The sequence below is a fragment of the Mesocricetus auratus genome, unplaced genomic scaffold, assembly GCF_017639785.1.
Source record: "Mesocricetus auratus isolate SY011 unplaced genomic scaffold, BCM_Maur_2.0 Super-Scaffold_100676, whole genome shotgun sequence".
NCBI classification, from domain to species: Eukaryota; Metazoa; Chordata; class Mammalia; order Rodentia; family Cricetidae; genus Mesocricetus; species Mesocricetus auratus.
The window spans coordinates 175834117-175847242 of NW_024429266.1; the positions used below are offsets into that span (position 1 = coordinate 175834117).

The window sequence follows — 13126 nt, forward strand, 5'->3', positions numbered from 1 at the left end:
GAGAGGTGGCCTGTCACTGGACATTTTTTGTCCTTTTTGAATTCAGAACCTTGCTGATACAAAGCCTATTCAGAGTATGTAAGATACAAAGGGAGACAAATGGCAGCCGAAGTGCTTGTGTCTGCTTCCTAGGGATCCTCCGGCACCCTGCTCCAGTGCCCCACGGGGACTCCACCTTCTTGGGGAGACTTATTAAGGGATTGATGCCACATATACAGGAACAAAAACTAACCCTAGGTGCTTATGGGAGCTATTTGCTTTCTGGGGACAAAGCTCAGGGCCTTGTTGACCGTAAGCATATGTTCTGCCAGTGAGCTGTGGTCCAGCCATATCTGTGGAATTAAAGCTTAGACTGAGCTGAACTGAGCATGTCTCGCAGAGCTGAGCCCCAGCCAGCTAACGAGTTGATTCTTTCACAAAGCAATGGAATGAGGAGAGATACTTTCCAAACCCAGCCACTTGCTTGTGACTGCTTTCTTCTGGGACCTAGAAAACCATTCCTTCTGTTCAAGGCCCCTCTCTGGACGTAGCTGGGTTATTGTGCTGCTCCATCAGGTGACCATTCTCCTATTTGAAAGCCAAGATGGAGCCAAGGATCATCTTTGGATCGTTAATGAAAATTTCATTTACAGAATTATTTTTACTCTCCTGAGCCTGGCCTGACATTGCAGTAGCTACTCACTAAAGAACAGTGTGTTTTAACAAGCTGATGGGGGATGTCCTTCTGTATATATGTTTATCTTATTGGTTGATGAATAAAACACTGATTGGCCATTAGCCAGGCAGGAAGTATAGGCAGGGCTACGAGAGGAAGGAGTGAGGAGAGTGAAACCTCAAGAGAGATGCCATGTGGTACATGCCAGGCATTCCCTGGTAAGATAAGGCCATGTAGAAATACATAGATTAATAGTTATGGGTTAATAATTAAGAGCGAACTAGCCAGTAAGAAGCCCTAGTCATCAGCCAACAGTTTATAAATTAATATAAGTGTGTGTTTATTTGGGGCTAATCAGCTTCGGGACCAAGCTGAACAGAAGCTTTCATCTACAATAAGCTCCAGTGGGCTTGTTACCTTTGAGTCCAGCACCACACATTTTCTAGATTCCCCACCTTTTTACATGGCCTCTGACCCTTGCCCTTTGCTGCTTCTCATTCCTAGATGTTAGACTTGCCTCCCCCTCCCCCTCCCTCTCCCAAGGATGGAGCCTGGAGCCTATGTGTGCTGAGCCCATGCTCCATCACTAAGCTGCACCCCAGCCTCATTGTTTTCTGAGTTCTCTAAAGTCCTGCTTCAGAAGAGATGAGTGAGAGCCTCGGGTGGGAGCCACATGGGTCACTGGAGACCTTTCTGATGGCACTTGGGAAGCAGACATGAGAAGATTGCAAGTTCAAGGCCAGCCTGGGCTACAGTTGTGAGACTGTCTCCCCACCCACAAAACCAATTTTAATAATACATGCATAGCCTTTTTAACTGCACATATGCAGGAGGGTGAGCTGTAACTCAGAGGTAGAGTACTTGCCTAAGTGTGCACAAGGCCCTGTCTTGCACACCCAGCACTGCAAGGGGAAATGTGATTAACCTGATATGAACCAAATTACCAAGGTTGCATGTGTTGCTTTATCATGCGGAGATAGACCTCACAGTAGCATCTGGGTTGAGGAACCACTCATGGTGGTTGCTGTCACATAGTGTGGGTCCAGTCTCCTGAATGAATCCCTTGTTTATCTCTATTACTGCTGCTATACCATGCTAATCTAGATGTCTGCTCCCTTACTGAGTGGAAGTAGACACATGCAAACTAATGTCTTGTTTTCTTTTCTTTTTAACAACTTTAGGAGCCTTTAACAATAGCGAAGCTCTGGCAAGCCTTCACTGCAATCCAGCCCACCTTCAGGACCACCTACATGGCTTACCACTACTTCCGAAGCAAAGGCTGGGTGCCCAAAGTGGGGCTCAAGTACGGAACAGATCTGTGTGAGTAGTTCTTGGTGTGTGTCAGCCCATTTTGCTTGGGAGGTATTTGGATACAAATGCTGGGTATTTGGATGGGATGGGTTAAATCCACAGTGAGAAGGCAGTGTGCTGGGGAAGCCCACGGGCAGATGAAGGCTTTCCTTATCATAAACGAGAGTTCTATGGCACCTGCTGCACCTCAGCCACCAGCTTGTGTGATTGTGGTCAGGCCTGAGTCCTAGAGTTGTGAAGATGTCCCCAGCTGTCATTTACTGAGCACACATATGTCGTGCACAAAAACACTTGCAGGATAAATACTCCTATAATAAAAAGTCAAAAATAAATCAAAATTGTAATGGTCTAAAATAGACTATGATTAACCTGGTGTTGCTAGAATTCTTTCCCAGGGAAATTGTGTCCATTGCTCAAAGGACACACTCTCCTCCATTGGGGAGCAAGGAGGCAGCCAGTGTCATGGGGCTAGCACGTGGCAATAGTGACATAGCTGTAGGTTACTTATAAATTTTGGCTTTTGGCACTTGGCCATAGTGTTCATTTTTCATCTATAAATGTCATGCCTGGGGCACTTTATAACATTCCCTTTGTTTTACATGAAATCCAGTGCATCTCCGCTTGTCTCCAGATAAACTCTGACAGGTCCTCGGGGTCCCAAGCTTATGGTTGTCTTCAGCACAGGCTCTCAGGATCACTCACTAAGTACTGAGCACAGACTCTGCTGATGACACAGCACAGGGTCAGGGCTGGCTGCTCAGGGACTGAGAGCCTGGAGGAAGCAAGATGGCCGTGGTGGGCAGCTAGCTAGCTGGTACCTGCCTCCAAAGGGACCTGCGGAGGCCGACTGTCGTTAGGCCCAGGCTCCTTCAATAAGGGGCTCTTTTTGGTCTCTACAGACTGGCTTCACCCCTTCCTATGTCAGATCCCCATGAGAAAGGCAGAGTGGTAACTGGGCAGAGTATGTGGTTGTGGGTCTTTTATAGCCTCTTGACTGGGTTTCTTTCTTATTTGTTTATTTTTTAGTTTTGATTTATAAGTGTGTGCATGAATTCAGTTTGCATGGGCACGTGTGCTGTGACATAGGCATTCATACCAGCATTTTTACCTGCTGAAATATCTTGCTAGCCTATGCATGCCAAGTGTGTATGATGCATGCATATGACGGCGGGTGAGAATGCATCAGGAGGTCAGAGGAGGGTCAGGTGGCTTCCTCTGTCATTCTTTGCCTTATTGCCTTGACACAGGGTTTCTCATTGAACCAGAACAGAAGCTCACTATTCTGGCTGGGCTGGCCAGCAAGCTGTCAGGATCCACCCCGCTACCCCATTTCACACCACACCATACCCCAACCCCTCCACCCCTGATGTTGGGGTTACAGACATGTGCAACCATAACCCACCTTTTATGTCGTTCTAAGGATTGAAACTCAGGCCCTCATACTCAAATAGCCTGTGCTCTTACCACCGAGCCATCTCTGCAGAACCTGAGTTTCTATACTTGTGTAGCCAAAAGGCTGAGAAGTGACCCTAGACTTCCCTGAAAATATCCTGGAGGTTTGCTCATCTCTGATGCAGCAGATGGGGCCACCCTCACTCTGAGTTTGGGTGATTTGCAACAAATCACAAGTGTTGTACGTTTTATGGACTTCATGTTCTTTCTACCACGTCATACACATGGAGAAAGACAAGACCCACTTGTGTCTAGGGGTATGGCCTCGGCAGAGTAAATCATTAGATGCAGTCTCCAGCACCAGAAGAGAGCCAGAAAGAATGGCTTGTATTTAACTTGGGGGAGTTGCTTGTGGGGTGGACCAGGGTGTCAGTTTGGGCAGTGGATTTGACTAGCTTCTTTTTTGTTTGTCTGTTTTTTCTTGGTTGGTTGGTTGGTTTTTTGTTTGTTTTTCAAGACAAGGTTTCTCTGTGTAGCTTTGGAGCCTGTCCTGGAACTCACTCTATAGACCAGGCTGATCTCAAACAGAGATCCACCTGTCTCTGCCTCCCAAGTGCTGAGCACACGCTTATGCCACCACCACCCAGCTTTGACTAACTCCTTTGTTTCTGGGAGAAGGGACTTGGATCTGAAGCAGACTGGAGGGCAGAGAACAGAGTGCCCTGATGCAGAGAGCTAGGTGTTTGCCTCACTCGACCTGGCTGTGATGGGTTAACATCTCCCTTCTCTTCTTTGCAGTGCTGTATCGGAAAGGCCCTCCATTTTACCACGCAAGGTTTGGAAATTTTTAAATAAATTAATTGAAAGAACACACAAATTTCTGGCTTCAAGTTTAATTTTCAGTGTCTCAGAAACAATTAAAAGTGATAGCATAGGCCTTTAATCCTGGCACTCAGGAGGCAGAGGCAGGCGGATCTGAGTTCAAGACCAGCCTGGTCTACAGAACAAGTTCAGTTCCCAGCACTCACGTGGTGACTTACAACAGGAGGATCCAGTATCTTCTGGGTTCCTCAGACACCAGGCATGAGCATCTGCGGGCAAATACCTATACTTACTTTTTAATAGTTTATTTTATGTACGTTGATGTTTTGCCTGCTTATATGTCTGCATTAGGGTTTTGGATCCTCTGGAACAGGAGTTACAGACAGTTGTGAGCTTTCATGTGGGTGCTGGGAATTGACCTCAAATCCTCTGGAAGAGCAGCCAATGCACTTAACCACTGAACCATCTCTCCAGCCTAAACCTAATATTTATAAAAATAAAATATATCTCTCTAAAAAGTCATATTCATGGCCAGGTATGGTAGAACATGTCTTTAAGCTCAGCACTCTGAGGAGGCAGCAGATGGAGCACTATAAGTTTAAGGTCAGCCTGGTCTATGTAGCAAGTTTCAGACTAGCCAGGGCTACATGGTGAGACCCTGTCTCAAAAAAAAAAACCATGTTCCTCCAGGCTTCAGGCTGATTGTGTGAGGCCCTGGGTTCCATGATCAGCACCACAGGAAAATGATAGGACACTGGCATGTCACACTGTGCCCATCATGGATGTGTTAAATGCCAGGTTAGTCTGTGTACAGTCTTCCCAGCAGCCAGCGAGAATGAGTATCCAAGCAGCTGTGTGAGAAAAGTACCTCTAGTCTTTCCTGACAGTAAGCATCTTGTCAGCCTGGTTGGTCGTTAGTAATTCTCTGTGGTGGTCTAGGCTTTTAGCAGCAGGCGATGCAAAATCCTTCTGACTTAGTGCTCTCTGAACGAGTTGATGATGTGGCTCTTCCAGGATGCCTCTCTTGTCTTCTAGCTATTCTGTCATCGTAGAGCTAGTCGACGACAACTTTGAGGGCTCCCTCCGCAGACCTTTCAGCTGGAAGTCACTGGCCGCCTTAAGCAGAGTCTCAGGCAACGTCTCTAAGGTAATAGCCTTCGCCTCGCCTGTCACCTACATAGTTCCTTTGTTTGTCTCTTAAACATAGTAAAAAAAAAATTTAAGTGGGAATGTGGGGATGGAGAGATGGTTCCAAGGTTAAGAGCACCTGCTGCTCTTGCAGCAGAACTGAGTTGAGCCCAGCACCCACATCAGTCAACTCACAACCACCTATGATCCAGCTCCAGAGGATCTGACGCCCTCTTCTGGCCTCTGTTGGCAACTGCATTCACATGGCATACACATGCATACACACACATAAACAAAAATAAGGCTCAGAGTTCACACTGCTCTTCGTTCCAGAGGACCAGAGCACCCACATCAGGCTTCTCACCAGCTTCCTATAACTCCAGCTCCAGGAGGTCCAATGCCCTCTTCCAGCCTCCACAGGCACCTGTACTCACATGCATATACCTACACACAGACACGAAGATATACACATAATTAAAAGTAAGGTATAAACAATTTTAAGTTATGGATACAGCTCAGCAAGGTGCACACACCTGTAACTTGGAAAGTGGAGACAGGGTCACGAGTCTGAGCCAGCCTGTCTCCCTATCTGATGTCAGCCTGTGTGCTTCACCACATTGTCACAGCCTCTGGATGGTTGTCAAAGCCAGCTCTTTAGAGAAGACCCAGATCCAGGGGACAGGCAGGGTGCCTGCTCCCCCCTCACACGCTGGCACGTTGAGGTCTCTTTGTTTCTCTGCAGGAGCTGATGCTGTGCTACTTGATTAAGCCCTCTACCATGACTAATGAAGACATGGAAACCCCAGAATGCATGAAGAGGATACAGGTTCAGGTCTGTGCGTGCAGAGACCTCCCAAGAGTCTGCTCCCACTGCATCCTCTAGAAGCCTGCCAGGAAGGGCCTTCTCTCAGTGATAGAAAGATTCTTCTGGCCCCATAAACCAGTCTGTCTGTTGCTTCTCCATCTCCTGCTGTAACCAGGCCAGGGCTCCCACAAGTCTCACTCCCAGAGACTAGCTGTCTCTCCCTCCTCAAACTTCTCCTGTGACTTCCCTCAGTGCTGAGGGTGAAAGCACGGCCTCTCTCACACTAAGTGCCTACTCTGCCGCTGCGCCTGGCGCATGCCCGCACGCACATCTCACTCCCTTGTTCCTGTATTGAACCAGGCACCCTCTAGTGCTGCTGTTTTTCCTCTGCTAGGGCTGCCAAGTGTGTCAGAGTCCCCCGTGTTTGTTGCTGTTTCTGTGCCCTTCCCTGAAAGACTTGACAGCACCTGTGCTCACTGCACACGGCCAGGGTGCCCTTGTTTTCCTTCTCTGTGCTTGCATCCTCCCTGGTCCCAGTCAGAGCCCCTGTCAGTCTCCAGGGCCCCAGGGCCCCCCCACCATTTGTTCTGATCTTCTCTAGGTTGGTGGTTCATAAAATGTCTACCAAAGTTCACTCTTACTTTCATGGCTGACAAAAAGAGCCAACACCCAGACCAGTCATAGAGTTAGGCAGCAGCTTCACCACTGCTGTGTGCTGGGACACTGTTCAGGCTTCTGTGTGAGGGTCATGGTGTCACATGCTTGGGACTCCCACTTCTTTTTCTGAAGCCCAGCCCTCTTTTGCTTGGTTGCAGGAGGTGATTCTCAGCCGTTGGGTGTCTTCACGAGAGAGAAGTGACCAGGATGAGCTTTGACCTTTCAACCTCAGAGTCCACAGTTCACAGAAGCATGAGCATGTTTGGGGGTCAAAGCCCCATGTTCTTGTTGCTTTAAATGAGAAATCTACTCCTGTGGCTCAGCTCACCCAGGGACTTCAACCAGTAACCCAAAGGATTGAAAATCAATGATGGCCTGGGAGCCTTGAAATACTGAGCGACTGGTGTCTTCTCAATGAACTCATTATTTGACATGCTTGCATGCTGAACACAAAATTATGCAGTATTAGCTATTTAAAATGCATCTTGCACAAGGTGGTGGTGTCACACACCTTTGATTCCAGCACTCGAGAGGCAGAGACAGGCAGATCTCTTAGTTCCAGTCCAACCTGGTCTACAAAGTAAGTTTTAAAAAAAAATCTGTCTGCTGCTTTGGAAAACTTTTTATAAAATAAAAATAGGCAGTGAAGCCAGGTGTGATAGTGTGCATCTTTAATCCCAGCACTTAGGAGGTAAAGGCAGGTGGATCTCAATGAGTTCAAGGCCAGCCTGGTCTACAAAGCAAGTTCCAGGACAGCCAGGACTGTTACACTGAGAAACACTGTCTCCAAAAACGAAGCAGTGAAGCTTTTGGAAAGATAACGAGTGTAGTTTACATTTAGCAGAACATGACATTGCCCCCATCTTCCTATGGGTTAGAGAGCAGAAAAACTCTTGCCCAAGGGGCATTTGGGCATCTTAGTCAGTTTTTGTGTTTCAATAACAGAATGCCTGATGCTAGATAGCACGTAAAGAAAGAGGCTTATTTGGTTCAGGATTTTCATGGCTGCAAAGTCCAAACAGCATGACACAGGTCTGGCACTGGATGTCATAATTTTCTGGAGAAATGGGAAGGGACATGAACCAAAACAAGACCTGGCATAGAGATATAGTTCTGTAGCCAGTCTCTGGGGAGCTACACCATCCTTCAAGAATTGCATTAGTCCCTTACAGGGGCAAAGCTACTGGTTGGGTTATCTCCCTTGAAGAACTATTCCCTTCAGTACTGTAAATGGGTACACTAAGCTTCAACATATTTTTGGCTCATGTTTACAAGATAGCCAGCCAGGGGTGTGGACTTGAGAGGTAGTCCTATGAGGATGGGTTGAGGCCACAGTGGGAGCTAGTGTAAGTGGAAGAGAAGTGTCCGGGGTTCATCCAGGACCAGAAACTGGCACATGACAATCCCAAAGTGGTCAGCTGAAACCATCTTTGGAAGCGGTGATATTTAAAAAAGAGAACAGGCATGTATGCTAATGGCTGTGACCTGTGGCCACCAGCTCCTGACTCCGTGCTGTCTGCTCATGGTCCATACCCTAGATGTGGGTATCTGTCCAGGCTCGCATCTGCCCTCACACGTGTGTTAGGCCTTGTGATCTGAAGTTCAGGTTCAGTGGTGCAGTTCCTCCCCTCCCCTCATTTTTGCCGTCATGTGCTTACCCCAGGCTTCTGAGCCACTTCACATACTTCGTGCTCGGTGCCATTGCAGTCTGGACTCTCCCAAGAACGCTTCATCCAGTGCCGCCACCCTGTCTCACGCCATCTCGGGTGCCTTGAAGGTTGAGTGTGCCTCCAAGTGTACAGACTTCAGTAGCTGTATTATAGAAAGCCCTAGAAACCACAGGTACCACTTGTCACTGAAAGCTCTGGAGAAACTGGAGGAGCATCCTGGGCTGGGACACAGTAGGGAGCAGCCTGCAAAGCGAGGCCTGGGGTTTAATACCACCACTGGGGATGGGGGTGGGGGCGGTGGTAGCAGCATTGCAGGATCTTCTCGATTGGTTTGGTTGGAGCTGATGGAGACTCAGGCATTGCCTGTGCTAGGTTAGAGTTTGCTACGGCTGATAGGTCCCCAGCCCCAGAAGTAGTGTCTCTACTCAAGCCTGTGTAGAAATGTTTCTTCTGGCCGGGCGGTGATGGTGCACACCTTTAATCCCAGCACTTGAGAGGCAGAGGCAGGCAGATCTCTGTGAGTCCGAGACCAGACTGGACTGACAGCCTCCAAAACAATACAGAGAAACCCTGTCTCGTAAAACGAAAGAAAAAAAAAAAAAAAGAAAAGAAGCCGGGCGTTGGTGGTGCACGCCTTTAATCCCAGCACTCGGGAGGCAGAGGCAGGCGGATCTCTGTGAGTTCGAGGCCAGCCTGGTCTACAAAGTGAGTTCCAGGACAGCCTCCAAAGCTACAGAGAAACCCTATCTCGAAAAACAAAAAAACAAACAAAAAAAAAAAAGATTAGCCATGGTTTTCTTCCATGCTGAACTCTGCCAGGTCGGGTGTTTTTTTGTTTGTTTGCCTCTGCCTCCCGAGTGCTGGGATTAAAGGCGTGCGCCACCACCGCCCGGCCAGGTCGGATGTTTTAACCCACCAGTTTATCATAAACATTTGTTGCTTTGTAAACTACTAAAAGGTTTAAAAGCAGGTTGACCATTGTGCAAAATATAGGGATTGCTCGCCTACAAGCACATAGTAGGAAACAAAAGCATTGTAAACCTATTAAAGTAATGTCACGTCTGCTGCGCGGCCTGTGTCCGAGAACGTGCGGAGGGTGTCGGGGATTGAAAACACAGAGACTCGTTCAATGATATAAAGAAAACTTTAAACAGGCTCCAAAAAGGTTCAAGAAAACCTCCTAAGAAAAGCTCCCACCAGAGAAGCTTCTGCTCTCTCCTCTACCCTGGCTGGTTCTGCTCTGACCCAGAGGTGGATCTGTGTGGGTTTTTGAAGGTGCGGTTAGTCTCTGGACAAGGTCGAGGTCAGGGCGGTTTCCGTGGGAAGGCCTTTCCCAGGAACTTATTGTATCATTTTTAGTAAACATGTTTTTACTAAACATTGTCTTACAGCTGCCTACTCCCAGGCAGAAGGGGAAGTGGCCAGGAACTTACTGTATCGTTTTTAGTAAACATGTTTTTACTAAACATTGTCTTACAGCTGCCTACTCCCAGGCAGAAGGGGAAGTGGGTCTCTGCTCAAGGTCTGGTGTTCCCACAAAGTAATGACTGATGTATTTCCTTTATGTGAAAGGCTTCTAGTAGCCTGAATAATTGGCATCTTTATGTGAATTTTTGAGGGGGGGAGGATACAGGGTTCTGCTAGGTTGCTCCAGCTGACCTCAAACTTCCTCCTCAATGCCTCCCCCCCACCAGGCTGTGTAAGTGCTGAGAGCCTTTTTCATTTATTACAGAAGTAGCAATTAATATTCTAGGAATTAACCCACCAGAATTAACTTCTGATGGAGAAAAGGTGCCTTGCAAAGTTTACAAGAAAAACAGAGTCCAGAATATCTGTTGCTATGAATTTGGCTGTGAATCTTGATACATAGAAAAATACTGGGTGCAGCCTGGTGGTGGTGGTGGTGGTGCACACCTTTAATCCCAGCACTCAGGAGGCAGAAGCAGGCGGATCTCTGTGAGTTCGAGGCCAGCCTGGTCTACAGGGCAAGTGCCAGGATAGGCTCAAAGCTACACAGAGAAACTGTCTCGGAAAAAAAAAAGTCTGAGTTCACACTCCATGTCAGCACCAGGGATGTGTCTAGCCTTGGGAATGATGGTTTCTCTGAGCCTCAGTTTACTCATCTGTGCAATGGAACTGAACTGGGGCAATGGCTCGGGGTAAGAGCAGTTGCTACACAAGCATGAAGACCTGAGTTTGAATCCTAGCAGCCAGGTACACAGCTAGGCATGACTGCACACACCTTGTAATCCAGCACTGGGGATTGGGGGATAGAGATAGGCAGATCTGGAGAGATCTCTAGCTGACCAGCAGAGCCAAAATGGTGAGCTTCCAGTTCATCGAGAGAGCCTGGCTCTATCCCAGTCACCTGTTTCCAGTGAAGCCTTAGCTGTTGTGTGGGATCTGAATGGGCAGCTTTTAAAGTTCCTGACTTTATAAATACGGGTATTTGGTATGGAGGGATGTCTACTCCCTCCACCCCACCCCTCAATTTATCTATACTGTAGCATTCACCAGAGACCTCTGTGTGAAAAGGCTCTATCTTTATTGCTAGTGTTGACTCATAAAGTATGGGGGCAGCAAGGAAGGGTGATAGTGTATGACACACACATGGGACAGTGTTATCATGAAACTTGTGGTTTTGTATGCTGACCAAAAACTTGAAAATTAGGTAGGGTCCAATCCAGTTTATGCCAAAGGACTCTCAAGAGCTCCTGGGACACAAAGGCTATCCTCCAGACTTAGAGCCCATGGTAACTTATGTGTGTTGATCGTCAACGGGATCTAGAACCACCTAGAACACAAACCTCTGGCCATGGAAAACCCATTCTAAGTAGGGGGCCACACAGTCCTATGGTCTGGTGTCCTGGACTGAATGCAGAGGAGAACACCAGTGCCCCTTTCTTTGCTTCCTGGGTGCATACAGTGCGTTCAGCTGCCTCAGTCCTGCCTCTGTGACCTCCCCACCATAATGGTCTGTCCCCTCAAACCAAACTTCTGTCGCGTCTGCTGCACGGCCTGTGTCCGAGAACGTGCGGAGGGTGTCGGGGATTGACAACACAGAGACTCGTTCAACGATGTAAAGAAAACTTTAAGCAGGCCCCAAAAAGGTTCAAGAAAACTTCCTCAGAAAGGCTCCCTCCAGAGAAGCTTCTGTTCTCTCCTCCACCCTGGCTGGTTCTGCTCTGACCAGAGGTGGATGTGTGTGGGTTTGAAGGTGCGGTTAGTCTTTGGACGGTTAGTCTTTGGACAAGGTCGAGGTCAGGGTGGTTTCTGTGGGAAGGCCTTTTCCAGGAACTTATTGCCCCGGGCATTGTATCCTTTTTAGTAAACATGTTTTTAGTAAACATTGTCTTACAGCTGCCTACTCCCAGGCAGAAGGGGAAGTGGGTCTCTGCTCAAGGTCTGGTGTTCCCACAAACTTCCTTCCCTAAGTGGCTTTTGTCAGGTTAGGGTCACAACGATGAGGCCAGGGGGCTAGTCCCTGGAGAGCCAAATAGCTGAGAGGTGAGTGTGGTGAGACAGGAGAGGAAGTTACTTCAGTGTGGCCAACACCAAGGACAGACATAGGACTTAAGCTCTGCCCGTGAGGTGCTAAGAACAGTCTTAGGGGACGAACACAGATGGGCCGGGTCCTCACAGGAGCAGTCATGGCTAGGGGGCCAGGGCAGCCATTATCACCTCAAGTTACTGCTTGAGGGGTGCAATTTGGGTGTCCTGTGCTATGTTCCCTCAGTCAAGGGTATTGACTGTGCTGTTGTTGGTCATGGGTGTTGTACCACGCCAGCTCGCGCAGCCTGTGTCCGAGAATGTGCGGAGGGTGTCGGGATTGATGACACAGAGACCAGTCAGTGGTGCAAGAAAGCCTCAAGAAGGCCCCAAAAAAGCTCCCCTTTATTCTTACCCTGGCTGGTTATATGCCCTGACACCAGATGCGGCGGTGGGGGGATCAGAAAGAGGCGGTTAGTCATTGGAAAGGTCAAAGTCAGGGCGTTCCTGTGGGCGAGCCCTAAACATGTTTTTATGGACACCGGATTGACTTTTGGTAAACATGTTTTCTACCGGTTACAGCTGCCTGCTCCCAGGAAATGGGCCTCCGGCCAAGGTCTGTTGTTCCCACATGTTGGGTATGCTTTCATAGGGTGTTGGGTGGCCTGTCAGTCATGAGTGTTGGGTGTACTGTCAGTCATAGGGTGTTGGGCGGCCTGTCAGTAATAGGTGTTGGGTATACTGTCAGTTGTAGGTATTGAATATGCTTTCATGGAGTGCTGGGTGAGAGGGGGCTGGGTGTCCTGCTTTCCATTTGTTCTCCTTAGAATTTGAGATCATCTGGGGAAGGAAAAAACCCAAAGAGAGAACATGCCAGAGAGAAAATGAAGTGTGTTAGAGCAGTGGCCAGCTCTGTCAGACAAGGGGGAAGAACAGTTCAAAGACACTTCTGCTATACCTTGAATTATTATTTTATTTAATGTGTATGGCTATTTTGTCTGTGTATGTCTGTCCACTATGTGTCTGGTGCCCACAGAGGCCTGGAACTGGAGTAATGGGTGGTTGCAAGTTGCCATGTGGGAGCTGGGAATTAACCAACTCCTCTCAAGAGGAACAAATGCTCTTCACACCTCAGCCGTCTCTCTAGCCACTATTATATTTGTTTCTGTTTTGTTTTGTTTATCACTCTTGACAATC

At 48.0% G+C, this 13126-nt stretch overlaps 1 protein-coding gene across 3 annotated transcripts in view; it reads left to right on the forward strand.

Moving 5' to 3' along the window:
• Tsen2 (tRNA splicing endonuclease subunit 2) overlaps positions 1–7166 on the forward strand; it is a 33817-nt gene extending 26651 nt beyond the window's left edge. For 2 of the 3 annotated variants that reach the window (XM_040737846.1, XM_040737847.1), the window contains 5 exons: positions 1837–1975; positions 4157–4193; positions 5216–5327; positions 6051–6140; positions 6929–7166. In XM_040737846.1, the coding sequence (XP_040593780.1) occupies positions 1837–1975; positions 4157–4193; positions 5216–5327; positions 6051–6140; positions 6929–6988 (438 nt within the window). In that variant the 3' untranslated portion in view covers positions 6989–7166. Of the gene's footprint in view, positions 1–1836; positions 1976–4156; positions 4194–5215; positions 5328–6050; positions 6141–6928 lie in introns of those variants that run through there. The other variant, XR_005873868.1, reaches the window with a different exon arrangement.
• The last annotated feature ends 5960 nt before the right edge of the window (positions 7167–13126 follow it).